Genomic DNA, 17575 nt, shown 5'->3' on the forward strand with positions numbered 1-17575 from the left:
ATTCAGTCCATTTAAATGTGACCTTAAGGTTCCCGGGCTGGCTGGTTTTTCTCCAGGGCTCTTCGGCAGCAGCAGGAATCGCTCCCTTTATTCGGCTCGCATGGGTCCACCCCTCCTCGGCGGTTCTGACTGCAAATTCTGTAGTGAGTAAAACAACACAGGGGGCTTCCCAGTTTGGGGTCAGTGAGGTTTCTTTCCAGGTTTTTATTAACACCTTATCACCTGGATTTATATTATGGATTGCTAGCTCTAAAGGAGGTTTTTGCACTAGTAACTCAGCTCTTCTAAGCCCTTCCCAAGCTTTCATAAGTTGCTTGACATATTGGTTAATTTGTTGATTACTCATTTCAGGGTGATCTATAGGAGAATCCATGTCATAAGGCATCCCATAAAGCATTTCAAATGGAGAAATTCCAATATCAGTTCTGGGCTGAGTTCTTATATTTAACAAGGCTAAAGGTAAACATTTTACCCAAGATAACTGTGTTTTATACATCGATTTAGTTAGTTGTTTCTTAATTTTCCCATTTACACTTTCCACTTTACCCAAGCTTTGTGGATGCTAGGGAGTATGATATTGCCACTTTGTTCCTAGCATTGTAACTACTTCTTTAATTATTTTGGAGGCAAAGTGTGGCCCTCTGTCTGAGTCTATTACTTCTGCTAGTTCATAGCGGGGGATTATCTCTTCTAATAGTATTTTTACTACTGTTTGTGTAGTTGCCCTGGAGGTAAGGAATGTCTCTACAAAGTGAGTCAAGTGATCTATTATCACCAATAAGTGTTTATACCTTCCTACTTTAGGCAAATCAGTAAAATCGATTTGAATGTGGGAAAACGGTCTATGTGCCAATTCCCGTCCCCCCATTTCCCACACCACTCAGGATTTCTCACACCTGGGTCTACTCCTGGGTCAGGGGTCTCTTCAGCCCCTCTAGAAATCTCAGCCCTCATTCTAGAGAGACTGCAGACTGTATAGAGAAAGTTACCAGATTAAACACCAGGAAGATGGTCTCTTTAACAGTCAGGGGAAACAGAACATTCTCTAATAGGGAGCTAAGAGATTCAGAGGAGAAGAAGGAAAGCAAAGGTTTAAAAGCCTCATCCCTTGCTACTCCTCTAACAAACTGGCTGCACAATCATGACCATGATCCATGCATTCCTGGAACAGACTTCAGCACCTTCATAAACTCCCTGCAAGCCATGACACCCAAGCCCAGCCTGATGGGTATTCTGGTCAGTGCTCTTCTACTCCAAAAACTACATATTAGGGACAATACTGGAGCTATTCCTGGATAAAAAAATAAACCCAGGGACCATAGAGGGATTAAGATCTCAAAAAACCCTAGGGACCAGAGACACATGCAAGCCTTCACCCCAAGAGACACTATGAATTCAAACAACATAACCAGTAATTGCTCCATACCAACACAAAGTAATTGGAACCAAAATATGATTACAACAGGGTTTTTTTCCACTCTCTCAAGCCACAAGTTTTGCAGAAAAATACTTGTTCTAGTTTAGAGCAAATTTTAGATAAAACCTCTGAAAGGAGCCCGCAGAAAACAAACCCCCACAACCCATCCCCACCCACCTGGTTCGGGAAGAATTTTCTCGGACAGAAATTGAAAAGAACCTGTTTATTTAACAAACAAAACCCTTCCCAGCACTAAAAAAATGAACAACATCAGATGACAACAAAACTCTTTCACCATTCTGCAGAGATGACAAATCCAGAAAGTCTCTCCTGGGAGTGGTCGCCCGGGTCTGGGCGCTGGGGATTGCTCTGGGCACTGGGGATGGCTGCTACAGATCACAGAGCGCAGGCTCTCGGTGCTCCTCGGTGTTTCCCAAATCCCATTCCGGAGCAGGTTGGATGGTATTCAGGAAAGGGAAAGGGAAAAGAAACAGTCCAGGGAAAGAACTGGACTGCTTAGCTAAACTAATTTAAAAAGCAAAGGCAAAAGCAAAAGCAAGCAAAAAAAAAAGCAAAGCAAAGCAAGCAAAAGCCAGCAAGCAAAGCAAAGCAAGCCAGCCAGCACTGGCCTCTACTAGACAGCAGACCATGGTGGGAGGTGAGCCAGCTGATAACAAGGCAAAACAAACCTTCACTTTCTGAGTCAGTTCTGAGAGCACAGAACAGAATATCAAACACACACAGAACACACAATTGGAGATACAAACACCATAACGTCACCCTCAGACATTCCACCCCTTATCTCCATATCTTCAACATCATGTAAAAACTCCATCAAGTAAAAACTTCCATCTTTCACTTACTCATAAACATTTCCTTCCATCTCATTTACTCAAACTTTTGACATTTACACATTTCCTTCTACTTCACTTGCTCAAACCTTTGACACTTACACATTTCCTTCTGTCTCATGTCTGTGTGTTTTCATGTACAGACACTGGCAGTAACATCCAGCAAACATTGATATTTGCACGAGTCTCACCCCACAGTCAGATCCCCCTGAGGTACACATCGTGTTGCTCCATCTCTCTGCATTATCCACCATGTACAGCCTGGTCCCTGAGCAAAGACAATCCCACAAATGGGTTTTTCTTACTTGAGGCAGAATTGATCCACACTGATTTCCCTAACAAACCTCTGGCATGTGCCACTGGGACTTTATCTCCATCTACTCTATTCAGGGGCTCAGACTGGGCAGGACCTGCTCGATTGGTGGAACCTCGGCTGTTAACTAACCAGGTGGCCTTTGCTAAATGCTGCTCCCAATTTTTGAAAGATCCCCCACCCAATGCTCTTAAGGTGATTTTTAACAGTCCATTGTACCTCTCCACTTTGCCTGCAGCTGGTGCATGGTAGGGGATGTGGTACACCCACTCAATGCCATGTTCCCTAGCCCAGGTGTTGATAAGGCTGTTCTTGAAATGAGTCCCATTTGCTGACTCAATCCTCTCAGGGGTACCATGCCTCCAAAGGACCTGCTTTTCAAGGCCCAGGATGGTGTTAGGGGCTGTAGCATGAGACACAGGAAAGGCTAGGCTTCCAACCTTCCAGTGGTGGTTTCTACCATGGTGAGCACGTAGCGCTTGCCTTGGCGTGTCTGGGGCAGTGTGATGTGGTCAATCTGCCAGGCCTCCCCATAGCTGTACTTGGACCACTGCCGACCATACCAGAGGGGCTTCACCCGCTTGGCCTGTTTGATGGCAGCACACGTCTCACAGTCATGGATCACATGATGGTGATGGAACACTGTCCATGGCTAGATCCACCCCTCAGTCTCATGCCCACTTGTAGGTGGCATCTCTGCCCTGATGACCTGAGGCATCACGGGCCCATCGTGCCAGGAACAACTCCCCCTTGTGTTCCCAATCCAGGTCTATCTTTGATACCCCTATCTTTGCAGCCTGATCTACCTGCTGATTGTTTTGCTGCTCTTCATTAGCTCTGCTTCTGGGGACATGGGCATCTACATGGCAAACCTTCACAGGTAGCTTCTCTACCCAGGTAGCGATATCTTTCCTCTCTTCAGTAGCCCAAATAGGTTTTCCTCTACACTGCCAGTTAGCCTCTTTCTATCTCTCCAGCCACCCCCACAGAGCACTGGCTACCATCCATGAATCAGTGTAGAGGTAGAGCTTTGGCCACTTCTCCCTTTCTGCAATGTCTAGGGCCAGTTGAACGGCTTTGAGTTCAGCAAGCTGGCTTGATCCACCTTCTCCTTCAGTGGCCTCTGCAACCCATTGTGTGGGACTCCATACAGCTGCTTTCCACTTCCGATTCATCCCTACGATGCGACAAGAACTGTCAGTGAATAGAGCCTAATGTGGTTCCTCTGCTGGCAGTTGGTTGTATGGTGGAGCTTCTTCAGCCTGTGTCACTGGTTCTTCTTCTTCATCTGTGACACCAAAACTTTCACCTTCGGGCCAATTTGTAATTATTTCCAAAATCCCAGGGTGATTCAGTTTACCAATATGGGCACGCTGCATGATGAAAGCAATCCACTTGCTCCATGGAGCTCTGGTGGCATGGTGGGTGGAGGGAACCTTTGCTTTGAACATCCACCCCAGCACCGGCAGTCCGGGTGCCAGAAGGAGTTGTGCTTCCGTGCCAATCACCTCTGAGGTGGCCTGGACTCCTTCATAGGCAGCCAAGATTTCCTTCTCTGTTGGGGTGTAGTTGGCTTCAGACCCTCTGTAGCTCCAACTCCAAAATCCCAGTGGTCAGCCTTGAGTCTCCCCAGGCACCTTCTGCCAAAGGCTCCAGGACAACCCATGGTTCCCGGCTGCAGAGTAGAGCACATTCTTGACCTCTGGTCTTGTCCTAACTGGGCCAAGGGCTACAGCATGAGCGATCTCCTGCTTGATCTGGGTGAATGTTTGTTGCTGCTCAGGGCCCCAATGGAAATCATTCTTCTTGCGGGTAACCAGGTAGAGAGGGCTCACAATCTGGCTATACTCGGGAATGTGCATTCTCCAGAAACCTATGGCACCTAAGAAAGCTTGTGTCTCTTTCTTGTTGGTTGGTGGGGACATAGCTGTGATCTTGTTGATGACATCTGTAGGAATCTGACCCCATCCATCTTGCCACTTCACTCCCAGGAACTGGATCTCTCAAGCAGGTCCCTTCACTTTACTCTTCTTGATGGCAAAACCAGCTTCCAGGAGGATTCGGATGATTTTCTCTCCTTTCTTGAACACTTCTGCTGCTGTGTTCCCCCACACAATGATATCATCAATATATTGTAGATGTTCTGGAGCCTCACCCTTTTCTAGTGCAGTCTGGATCAGTCCATGGCAGATGGTGGGGCTGTGTTTCCACCCCTGGGGCAGTCGGTTCCAGGTGTACTGCACGCCCCTCCAGGTGAAAGCAAACTGAGGCCTGCATTCTGCTGCCAGAGGAATGGAGAAAAATGCATTAGCAATATCAATGGTGGCATACCACTTTGCTGCCTTGGACTCCAGCTCGTACTGGAGTTCCAGCATGTCCGGTACAGCAGCGCTCAGTGGTGGAGTCACTTCATTCAATGCATGGTAGTCCACTGTCAATCTCCATTTTTTGTCAGATTTACGCACAGGCCAGATGGGGCTGTTGAAGGGTGAGTGGTTTTGCTGAGCACCCCTTGGCTCTCCAGCTCTCAGATCATCTTATGGATGGGAACCACAGCATCTCGAGTTGTTCTGTACTGTCGACGATGCACTGTTGAAGTGGCAATTGGTACCTTTTGTTCTTCTCCCTTCAAAAGTCCTACTGTAGTTGGATTCTCAGACAGTCCAGGCAAGGTGTTCAATTTCTGGATGCCCTCTGTCACTACAGCTGCTCTCCCAAATGCCCACCTGAGTCCCTTTGGGTCTTTAAAATACCCCCTTCAAAGATAATCTATGCCCAAAATACATGGGGCCTCTGGGCCAGTCACAATAGGGTGTTTCTTCCACTCCTTTCCTGCCAGACTTACATCAGCTTCCAGCAAGGTAAAGTCCTGTGATCCCCCTGTCACACCCGCGATAGAGACAGATTCTGCCCCTACATGTCTCGATGGAATTAATGTGCAATGTGCACCAGTATCGACCAAAGCCTTATATCTTTGTGGCTCCGATGTGCCAGGCCATTGAATCCCCACAGTCCAGAAAACACGGTTTTCCCTCACCTCTACCTGGCTAGAGGCAGGGCCCCTCTAAGCCTGGCTATCCTTCTTGCCTTGGGCGTATGTCTTAGAGGTTCCTTCAAGGGGATCGGACATGTCATCATCATCATCATGCCTGGCAGTTTGGCTACGGGCAACTGGAGCTGCTCTCCTTTTGGTGGCACTTCTCTCTGGGTCTTGCCTTCCTTCAATTCATGCACCCGTTGTGCCAGAGCAGCAGCAGATTTTCTGTCCCATCTCCTCATGTTTTCTCTGCAGTCATGCAGGAAGAACCACAGCTCAGCTCTTGGGGTGTACCTTCTCTCACCATCTGAGGAACATCTACATTGCATACCAGAACCTCTGATCTGTACTGCTGAAATTTGGAAAAGGTCCTCCTTAATCTCCTCCCTGAGTCTCTTATGATTCTCTTCTTACCTTCTAATTTCTGCAGATGTGTTTGCACTGCTGCAATTCTGGCATGGGTTGGGCCATGTACAGCATCTGCATATGCTCGGAGTTTCCTTGCCATGTCGAGCAAGGTCTCATCCCTCTCCTCCTGCTTCATTATTGCTAAAGCAGAAGCGTATTCATGTGGCCCAAGCCGTACATGTTTTCACCACATCACAGATGTACATGGTGCCAAGCCTGGATTTCTAGTTATTTCATCTGAGAAGATAATCTCTGCCACTGCCATTTCTCTCAGACGTTGGATCCCATGTTCTATAGTCTTCCACTGGGTCTGCTGCATATAAAGATCATCTGCACACAGGTACCTTTGTGCTACACTTTCCAGAACCCGTGCCCAGAGGCTGTGAGGGTGAGCCCCCCTCATCATTCCTTGATCAATGACAGGATCATGTGACAGGGATCCCAAATGCCTCTCTTCAGTGCCATCCAGAATTGTAGCCTCGCCTGCAGCATCCCAAAGACGGACCAACCAACTAATTACTGACCCCGTGGCTCTCCCAGTCCATCCCAGTCTCTCCCAGTGCCTCCCGGCTGTCCATCTCAGCCTGGCGTGGCGCTGCCGCCTCTCAGCCAATCAGAGCGCGAGTCTCTGATGACTCATCAGTTGCCAGGCAGACCCGCAGCGCCGCGTGCCCCGCGCTGGACTCGGCCTCCCAGTGCCGCGCGCTTCATTCCCAGTTCTTCCCAGTGCCGCCCCAGTCCTTCCCACTCCTTCCCAGCCCATTCCCAGTTTCTCCCAGTGCCGCCCCAGTCCCTCCCACTCCTTCCCAGCCCATTCCCAATTCCTCCCCAGTTCACTCCGAGATCTCCACCCTCTCTGCCAGTGCCCCCCATCCCCTCCCCTCTCTCTGAGTATCATCCCAGTCTTGCCCAGTTCATTCCCAGTCCCTCCCAGTCCATTCCCATTCTGCCCCATAGACACACCTCCCCTCCCCTCTCTCTCCACGTTTCTCCCAGCTGATCCCAGTGTGTCCCCGCTCTCTCCCAGTGACCCCCAGCGTGTCCATCTCGCTGGTGCCCTCGAGCTCCCAGCCCGGCCCCGGCCACCTGCTCTGCTCCTTGGTGGATTTCTACCCGGCCCACACCCAGCTGAGGTGGTTCCAGGGCCAGCAGGAGCTCTCTGTGGTGGACACCGACATGGTCCCCAATGGGGACTGGACCCACCAGCTCCTGGTGCTGCTGGAAACCCCAACCCGGGCCAGGGTCACCTCCACCTGCCAGGTGGAGCATATCAGCCTGGACCACCCAGTGAGCCAGCACTGGGATACAGGGGAGGAATTGGGGGCGCTGGGAGAGCCACTGGGATGTGCTGGGAGCAACTGGGAGGGAGTTGGAGAGATCCTGGTTTCAACTGGGAAAGGAGGTTGTAGGTTTGGAAGGGCTAAGAAGGGGTTTGAAGGATACTGGGGAGGGTGGGATGGGGTTCTGGGGGTCCTGGTGGGCACTGGGAAGAGACTGGGAGAGGATTTGGGGGTCCTGGGGCAGTGGGGGCAACTGGAAGGAGGCTGTGGGATCCTGAGAGGGACAGGAGGGGCTTTGGTGGGTCCTGGGGAGGTCAGGAAGGGATCAAGAGGGAGGTTTCAGGGGATCCTGAGTGGGTTGGGAGCGATGAGGAGGGTGCTTGGAGAGGCCTGGGTGTCTGTGAGAGTTTTTGGGAGATCCTGACCACTGTGGACCACCCAGATGCTGGTGGATGCTGCCGCAGCAAGATGCTGACAGGAACTGGAGACTCCTGAGTTGGGTTTTGTCTTCCTGGTACTGGGGATCGGGTTCTACCTGCGCAAGAGAGTCTGGGGGGTCCCGTGAGTCGTGTCCCCCCTCCCCCAGAGTGTGGGTGCTCGCCGGGGTCCCCAGCCCGGTGTCACCCCCTTTTCTCTGCCCACAGAGCTCCTGAGCCGCTGGCGGCCGCAGCCGCTCCCTGTGACCTCGGGCCCGGCCGGGACCCCCGCTCCATCCCCACGCTGATTTTGGGGGGGTCGAGTGTCCCCCAGCCCTGCTGTCACTCTGCCCCTGCCCCCCTGCTCCCAGTGTTCCAGTAAAGCTTCCCAGTTAAACCCAGCCCAGTTCCTGGGGGCACTGGGGAGGGACTTGGGGGGACCCCACGGCGGGGCCGGCCCTGGGCAGGGAGGGCGGGTCCAGGTGGGGAACACTGCCTGCTGCGGGTCTGCCCGGCAACTGGTGAGTCATCAGCCCCGCTCTCGCTGATTGGCTGACTCTTCTCCACCGCGTTCTCTCATTGGCTGAGGAGAGGCCCGGCAGTGCAGAGAAGGAACGGGAGAGATCCCGCCCCGAGCACCGGCACGGGGACAACAGACCCGGCCTGGGCACAGGGAGGGAATTTATTACCAACCAAACCACGGCAGCACCAGGAGAAGGGAAAGAAATCCCTCCAGCACCTTCCCCCACCCAACGGGGATCACCCACAACAGGGTTATCCACCATGGAGAGACGGGGACACCCGAGTTTAGACCAAAACCAATTTTATTCAGTGTACCAGGTGTTTATACAGGGATTTACTTGTATGGTGCTTATAGAGGGCTCTGTTTTTGGTAGCAATTTCCCATTGGTTACACATTCTTCGTGACATCCAGTAACCTGGGAACATTTCTTTTATCACAAAGACTCACACCATGTTGCTTGGCCACTTCTTGCCCAGGGAGACTTCAAGTGTGTCTGTGTCTCCCACAGTTTCTGCTCAGTCAGGCCTCAGATATCAGGCCCCCTTATCAGCTCCATTGCTTTACTCTCTGTTTTATCCCCATACGGGGGCACCAGGGCTCTGCCCCACGGGGGTCACTGGGGATCATCCAGCCTGGATCCTCCCATGGATGGAGCTGCAGCAGCACACCAAGCTCTTCCCTCACTCTCTTCCCTCACTCCAAGCTCTTCCCTCACTCGGGGCACTCACAGGGCTTCCCTTAGTGGCACCTCCGTTGGTGCTGGGTCAAGGCTGAGCTCTGTGAGAAGCTCTTCCCACACTTCCCACACTCGTAGGGCCTCTCCCCGGTGTGGATGCGCCGGTGCACGGTGAGGTGGGAGTTGTGCTTGAAGCCCTTCCTGCAGTCGGGGCAGCGGAAGGGCCTCTCCTCTGTGTGAATCCGCTCATGTAGGAGGACACTGGAGCTGGTCCGAAACCTCTTCCCACACTGGGGACACTCGTAGGGCCTCTCCCCAGTGTGGATGCGCTGGTGTGTTCTCAGGTGTGAGCTCCGCCCAAAGCTCTTCCCACATTCCAAGCACTCATAGGGCCGTTCCCCAGTGTGGATCACCTGGTGGTCGACCAGGCTAGACCTGTGACTGAAGCCCTTCCCACACTTCCCACACTCGTAGGGCCTCTCTCCGGTGTGGATGCGCCGCTACCTGATGAGGTGGGAGTTGTGCTTGAAGCCATTCCCACAGTCGGGGCAGCGGAAGGGCCTCTCCTCTGTGTGAATCCGCTCATGTCTGAGGAGAGTGGAGCTTCTCTGAAACCTCTTCCCACACACCCCACACTCGTAGGGCCTCTCCCCAGTGTGGATCCTCTGGTGCCGGATGAGGCTGGAGCTCCAGCTGAAACCCTTCCCACATTCCAAGCACTTGTGGGGCTTCTCCCTGTCATGAGGCTTCTCCACCAGCTCCGAGCTCCGGCTGGATCTCCGCCCGCCTTCCTGGCTCAGGGAGGCTCTTTCCTCCCCACAGCTCCCTGGGCTGGGTTTGCAGCTCCTCCTCCTGCAGCATCTCCGGGGCTTTTCCTCCTCCTCCATCCAGCCACACCCTGGAAATGACAAATCCTGGTTTGGGGAAAAAACAAGAGGAGAGCACCTTGGACTGGAGGTTTCTCCTTGCCCAAGTTCATCTCAGGAAGTCATTGCGAATCTTGTGTCTGTAAGAACCTCCAAAGCACCAAGATTCAGCCCAAAAATCCCATAAACTTCCAAGACACAGAACAAAAACACCCCAAACACCACAGCTCAGCAAATCCTCCTCCAAAAGATAAAGATTCAGCTGCCACATAAAACCAAAGCACCAACATTTAGCCCAAGAAAACTCAGAAACACCAAGATTCACCCCGTGAAAATCGTGGATCCCCCTCCCCAGTCACCTGCTGCATGTGGGGGGAGCAGCGATCCTGGGCTGAGGGAGAGGCTGCACCTATAAGGACTGGTGGAACCTTCTGCTGCTTCCTCTTTCTGCTCCTCCTCCTCCTCCTCTTGTGTGCCTGCTCTTCCTCACACTTCTCTTCCTACTGCCATTCCTCCTTATCCTGCAAAATCCCACCTTCTCATGCCACCTGAATCGTTTGACCATTTTGTTGCTCAAGGCTGCTTCTCCTTCCCTTCTCCTCCTGCCCCCAGGCCCAGCACCCACTGCCGGCTCCCTCTTCCCCCCACACCCACAGCATCCCAGCGCAGGGGCAGGGATGGAGCTGGGGCAGGTCGGGCTGGGGCAGCGCTGGGCTCTCGGCCGCTCCCGCCCGCACTCGGTCCCCACTGCAGCCGCTCCCGCCAGGACAGCGCGGGGGGGCCCGGCCTTGGCGCTGCCCCACTCCCACCTCCCCAAATTCCCCTCGCGGGGCCATGGGGCCGAGGGGGGGCGCAGGTGGGTCCAGGTGGGGAACGCGGGGAGCTGCGAGTCTGCCTGGCAACTGGTGAGTCATCAGCGCCGCGGGCTCTGATTGGCTGAGCTCTGCCCGAGCCCTGGGGCTGCAGCACAGAGGGGACACCCTGCTCCAGGGGGGATGTCCCACAAACGGGGGACCCCATGGAAGGAACCACAGGAAAGTGTCTTTACAAACAGATGCTCTAAAGCTGCTCGGAGATAGGGCCAGAAAACTTTTATGTAAGGAAGTGACAGGAGAAGCCATCTGTTTCAGAAAATGCTATCAATTGATGACACAGACTGCTGCTCAGCCAAGGTCCTGCTCTATTAATGAACTTCCAGAAGATCAACAAAGCCTTAACAGAGCCATGAATATCGTTTGCTATACAGAAGTGGGGTGCATATTAAGGGGGTATGTAATAGGTGGATTGGGAAGTCTGCAGCTCTCAAGTACTTCAGCCAATGGGGAAAGCAGAGGGACACGTGGCCAGAATTAGGATGAAAAGGAAGCTGTGTCCTCCAACAATTGGAGAGATCCCATGAGGACTGTCCCCTACTCTTTCCCATTTTTAGGAATTAAATTATTTTACAAGATTCGTCTGTCTGCTCTGTGGACAGAATCCTCTGCTGATGTCAGTTTTTCTGCACACCCTGGGGCCCATCCGGAATTCCTTCCACCCTCCGGGGCGGCGGGCAGGGAGTGCAGCTGAAGGTGCCTCACCCACTTTGGGTGATCGGCTCCCTTGGCTGGCGGCAGCACCGGGGATTGATTTGGGACCCGGGAGTGACCAGGAGACAGACGAGTGACACATCAGGGGGTCTGTGAAGAGTCAGCAGGGAGAGAGCACTGAAAATCTCATCAGTGAGTGCCCTGGGATCTTTGGGGAGTGAACATGGCAGGGCACCCATGGAGGGGAGAAAAGGGAAAGCCAGGGAGGGGTCCTGGCCAAAGGGATGATGATCCCAAAATGTCTCTGAAGCGTCCCTTGGGAGAATGCAGAGGAAGTGGAGAAGGCATTTGTACAACAAGGGATGCATGGTGTTTGTATGCTGGGAAGGAACCGGGTGAAGGGGAGTGTGCAGCAATATGGTTCAGGCAAGAAGCAGCAGGAGGAATTGATGTAGTAAGAAAATGGATGATGGAAAGCAGGAGCAAGAGAAAAATACAGAGGACTGAGATGTTTTTCAGCAGAGTCTTTTCTTCACAATATGCCAGCTGATAGTTTGAATTCCCAGTTTGCCAGACAGGAAAAGCAGGAGGTCAGGATGCCAGGGGTTTCTCTGCGGTGGCAGCGGCAGCACCGGGCGCAGAGGTGCGGCACCGGGAGCACGGGCTGGGGCCTGTGGGGAGCTGCGGGGCCGGGCCGGGGCTGTGGGGCAGCCGGGGCTCAGCGCCGGGCGCTGCCTGACCCCACCAGCCCCGGGCAGGGCCGGCAGTGGCCCCCGGCCCCCAGGAGGCTGCGGGACGCCCCGGCCGCTGCCCGGCCCCGGGGAGCTGCCGGCCCTGCCCGCCGGGGGGGCCGCCTTTGGACACTGCGGCAGGACAGGCACCGGCTCTGCCACACGGGCTGGGCAGGGACCCTGAGCACAACGGGGAACACAAAGGAACAGCTGGGAAATGCAGAGTGCACATGAAGGATCAGGATTTGCTGTTCAGGATTTGCTTTGGGTCCCTGCAGAAAGGAAAGGTTTTGCAGCAAGCTCAGCAGCTCTCAGAGGATGAGCACCCACAGGCAGTGACCGGGGCTGCAGGAGTGGCACAAGAAGCCCTGCAGCACTTGGGCACAAAGGCACAGCAGCTGAAGGCAAGAAGGGATGAGCAAAAGGCCAAGCTGAAGGCAAAGGCCATGGCAGAGTTCCCTCAGCCCCTGAGGGATCAACCCCAGGGCCCAAGGGGGCCCCAGCACCCAGGGCATGACGGGGTCGGCCACAAGCACCTGGCAGAGGCATTGCCCTCCTGGCCAGGGCAGAGCCCACCCAAACAGCCCCTGGGAAGGAGTCAGGGCTCCAGCTGCAGCCCACAAGGACACTGCAAGCACAGACAGCAGCACCCTCAGCAGGAGCAAGTCCACCCCTGCATGGACATGGATTGGCAGGGCTCTCTGAGCTCCCATCCCACCGGGGACCCACCACACTGGAGCCCTGGAGAACATTCAGGCTGGTCTGCATCCAGAGAAGGCCTCTCCTGATGGACACAGGGGCCTCTCCATCCACTTGGAATCTTACACCTAACGGGGGAAAATTGTAAAGGAATGTTTTCATTATTAAGGGAATAAATGGCAAAGCTGAACTGGTATCAATCATTTGTTCAATCGCTATTAGGAGCTGTGGGGGGTAGGTTTGAAATAAACTAATTTCTTTTTCTTCCTACTCTGATTGTAATTGACTAGGAAGGAATTTGATGGTGGCATTGTAATATTGTAAAAGGTGATACACAGGCTATTGCTACTGTACCTTTGTGTCAAATGTCTGGCAAGGCCTGTGCTGAAGGGAACCCAGAGGTGTGGGCAGCCCCAGAGGAAAATTTTATGTAGAGCCTCTTGAAATTACTTGGAAGCAACCAGGACAAGTGGTGTCTAAAAGCAACACCCTGTTCCAGGGGAGGGAAGGAAGGGCTCACAGCCTGGTATGGAGTCCCTGCTAAAGGCAGGGCTCTTGGAGCCAGGGATGTCTCCCTACAGCACTCCTATCCTGCCAGTCAGGGAATCAGATGGCTCCAATGAGGAGGACAAGAACAAGTGGTAGACAAAGCCTCTATGAAATGGCTGAATTTCCTGGCTAAACATATCTTTTGAGTATTGGAAAAAAAAAACAAAAAAAAAAAAAAACAAAAAAAAAAAACACCACGCAAATGGTGGAGAAAAATATTAAATATTTCGGAAATACTGGGACTGAAGATTCCAGGTGCATTGATCCAGAGAGGGTCTGGGCAATCTCAGAAGTAACATTTCCCAGGACCAAAAAGGAGCTGAGACAATTTTGAGGATTAACAGGGAATTACACAGCGTGGATTGAGGATTCTCTGTTCCAGCCAGAACATTGTAGGACTTTTTGACCCCAGACAGCCTCCATGATGTGTTATGGAAAGGAGAAAGAGAGCAAAACTTGAGAAAATGAAAACCCAAAAATATTGATGCCTCAGCTCTGGCTCTTCAGACTCACAAAAGAAATTGGAATTGTAGGGGAATGTTCAACAGGGCCATGCCAAAGGAATTCGTGGGCCAACATGTTTCACCCAGTGGCCAGAGTGGCCTCATTGTCTGCAGAATTGTGCACCGCCGCTGCTGCTTTGCCTCTGCCGGGAGCACCGGCCCAGCCGCCCCTAACCGCGGGCGGGCCGATCCCGCTCCCGGCTGGTGCCCCCGGCACTGCCCCTCCTGCGGCGGCTCCGGCAGCACACCCTGCCGGGCTCCGCCTTCGGAGGACCAGGGCTGGGCGCTCGGCCCTGCCCTCAGCCCCTTCCTGCCCGGAGCTCCGCTCCCCGGGAACCGCAGCCCCAGCTCCGAGAAACTCTTTCTGTCTGGAGGACGCCCCTTACAGGAACACAGGGAGTTCAGTTAGGAGGCAACATTCTCCGGACTCTTCCTCACAGCACGGGAGAAAGGCTATAGAAAGAGACTGGGCTAAAGGAATGGATCTATTTCCACTAAGAGAGGTCCCGATGGGAGGGGTGGAGCCGGCTTCGTGAATGCTCCTTTGACTTCTTCTGGGGTCAGGAATTTTAAAAAGGAAATCAAAGGGATTTTGGAGGATCTCATAAGCACTGCTGAACAATTAGACCAATTTTTAGGTTCAAACATTTATATTTGGGAAGAAATGTGGTCGATAATAAAGATACTATTTTCTTAAGAAGAAAGGCAAATGATCAGAATTGCAGGCATAAAAGTCTGGACTAAAGAAAATCCACAGGGGCCCCTGAGGAGGGCAAATGCCAACCGCGCCTCCTGAGTGGGGTCAAAATGATGAGGAGGGGAGAAAACATATGAATGAGTATCAAATTTGATTGTCGGGGGAATAGGGGGGCAGCATCTCGAGGGCAAAGTGCTGAGGGGACTTTTGGGGCACAGCAGGGGAGGGGGGAGGCTCCGGCTGAGTGGTTGGACAGACTTGGGAGAAATAGGAGGCAGTGTTCCAGAGTGGATGCTGAGACTGATGTGAAAAAAGCTTTGTTAAGGATTAACTTTGTGCTTGGCCAGATAATGGAAAAAATTGAAGATCAGCATGACAAATTATTAGAGGATTTATTAAAAGAGGCTCAGAATGTCTGTAGCCAAAACCAAACTAAAAGCAAGGATTTTGGCAGTCACCATGCGAGAAAACAATTACAATAAAAAAAAATCAAAAACACACAAGCACTACTCCTAGATATGACAGTTTTAGAGACAGAGGAACATGAAAGAATAAAACCCCAATGCAATCAAAGTTTCAGGAACATTCCAGGAACGTCTGCTATTACTGTAATGGCGAAGGACATTAGAAAAAAGACTGTCCTAAGAGGGTAACAGATCTGAAAATTTTTAAAGAGATGGGCGCCGAGGAAGAATAGTGATGTCAGAGGTTCTATTTTCTAGGGGACAAATACCATCTGGAGCCTGTGATAACTTTAAAAGTGGGTCCCCAAGAGGAAAAATTGGAGTTTGTGGTAGACACAGGGGCACAAAGAACCTGCCTGTTAAATATTCCAAAAGGTTATAGTGTAAGCATAGATACTGTAAATGTAACAAGAGCAAAAGGAGAAAGTTTCACAGTTCCTGTCATTAAAAATGTGGTAATAGAAGGAATGTAGTGGACCTTAAAGATGCATTTTGGGCTTGCCCATTACCCCAGGAGAGCCAAGATATCTTGGCCTTTGAAGGGAAGAACCCACTAACTGGGAGAAAACAGCAATTAAGATGGACAAAACTACCACAGGGGTTTACAGAATCCCCAAACTTATTTGGACAAGCTTTAGAAACAATACTACAAACTTTCCCCACTTCCCCTGAAATACAAATTATCCAATATGTGGATAATCTTTTACTGTCTGGGGAAGCTGAAGCTGAAATTAGAGAGGCTACTATAAAGCTTTTGAATTTTCTTGGGGAAAAAAGATTAAGGGTATCAAAAGGGAAGCTGCAATTTGTAGAATCAGAGGTAAAATATCCTGGACACTTGCTTAGTAAGGGTAGTTGGAAGCTCAACCCAGACTGAAACACAGGGATTCTATTCCTTCCCCCTCCCTCTTCAAAGGGGGAAATCAGAAAGATACTCAGATTATTGGGATATTATAGATTGTGGATTGAAGGATATACACAGGCAGTAAAATTTTTGAATAAAAAAAAATTGACAGAGGGAGATGATATAAAATGGACCAAAAATGATAATGAAAAACTAAGAAAAATGAAGTTAAAACTAGCCCCAATATCAACTTTAAGCTTACCTTCACTAGCAAAACCCTTTCATCTGTATGTAAATGAAGAAAAGGGGGTAGCTCAAAATAGGGTTTTGTTTCAAGAGTGGGGAGGAGTAAAGAGACCTGTGGCTTATTTATCAAAGATGTGGGATCCAGTAAATCAAGGCTGGCCAGTGTGTATTCAAGCTACAGCAGCTACTGCAATCCTAGTAGAGGAAAGTCATAAACTGACTTCTAGAGGTAAATTAATTGTGTGCACACCTCATGCAGTACTAAATTTCTTCCAATTTGCATTGTGATTTTTATCTTGAAATACATAACTTACTGTACTAAGTTTGAAAAACTAGTTTACAGCTGTGACATAGCAAAACCTGCTATTAATTTGAGTCAATGCAGGCTGTTCAATCAAGTGTTTTCAGTGTGTAAAGTTAAAATAAAGGTAACACCAGCTGCTTGGTAGGTCAATGAGAAACATTTTTCCTTCCAACCAATCCTTTTTCATGTACCCAAATGTGTTTTGCTTTCTTAGTTTTTTTGTTTTGTTTGTTTGCTGGTTTTTCTGGAAGTGCTAACTACTTGCAGTGTATCTAGAACAGCAATTAAAATTGTGCATACAAAACACTTGTAAAAAACATAGGGTTCATTTTTTCTCACAATGGGAGGTGGCTACATATAGAAAAGGGAAACTACAAAGCTAGATGAAGAAAAAGTTTCAGTATCTTCTAATGTAAACTATTTGTTACTTCCAGCATCACAGTGGGTATGTGACACACACATATGAAAAAGATGGTGAGGGAGATCTCTGTTTACTACAGTTTCCTATTTCTTGAATGAGTTAGAGAGTTATGAAGCAATTGTGATTCCTTGTGTGGATTGCCCAGGCCTGCAGGGAGGGCTTGGCCATGGTTCCCTCTGTGCTGCAGGCAGCCCTGCAGCGTGGCAGCAGTGGCTTGCCTCTGGTGAGTTTGCAGGCAGGGTGCTCCAGCACTGCAGTGCTCAGGGGCAGTTTCCTATTTTGACACCAAAGCTTAAATTCAAGAGTGCCTCTTCCCATCCAGTAATTGTTTGTACTGTAAGAACCTCTTCAGAGAGTGTCTCCTGGCAGTCAAAAAGAGAGTATTGCAGAGATAAATTCCTTACTTGCTGTCTCCCCCACTGTATCCACATTTTGTCTATTCCCTCTTCAAATTATAGATTTGTAAAACTCATGCTCTGTGTCCTCAGATGCCCTTCCCAAATCAAACCTTGGCTTCTTTGCAAATTACATTGCACTAACAAGCATTGCCTTAAATTTTTTATTGCAGGCAAGATCACTTCAGAAGTAAGTTTTTGTTTACCTTGTTCCTACAACCCTTTCAAGCTTGTGAATGGAAAATTGTGACAGCAAAATAAGTCTTTAGTTTTAGCACTGTCAGCTGTGGGTAGCTGGTAGCCCTTGGTGGAGGGTGCCGTGAATTAAAGGCCTGCAGAACACACATAACAAAAGTAATTAAATTTGTAAGGAAGTTGAAAAAGGAGGGAGAGGTGATTGGCAGACTCA

At 50.7% G+C, this 17575-nt stretch overlaps 1 protein-coding gene across 1 annotated transcript in view; it reads right to left on the reverse strand.

Moving 5' to 3' along the window:
• LOC144248765 (uncharacterized) overlaps positions 1 to 17575 on the reverse strand; it is a 646176-nt gene that overhangs the window by 341566 nt on the left and 287035 nt on the right. The window contains 1 exon segment of the mRNA XM_077790757.1: positions 9154 to 9614. Within this exon segment, the coding sequence (XP_077646883.1) occupies positions 9154 to 9614 (461 nt within the window).

This window comes from Lonchura striata, unplaced genomic scaffold (assembly GCF_046129695.1).
Source record: "Lonchura striata isolate bLonStr1 unplaced genomic scaffold, bLonStr1.mat Scaffold_85, whole genome shotgun sequence".
NCBI lineage: Eukaryota > Metazoa > Chordata > Aves > Passeriformes > Estrildidae > Lonchura > Lonchura striata.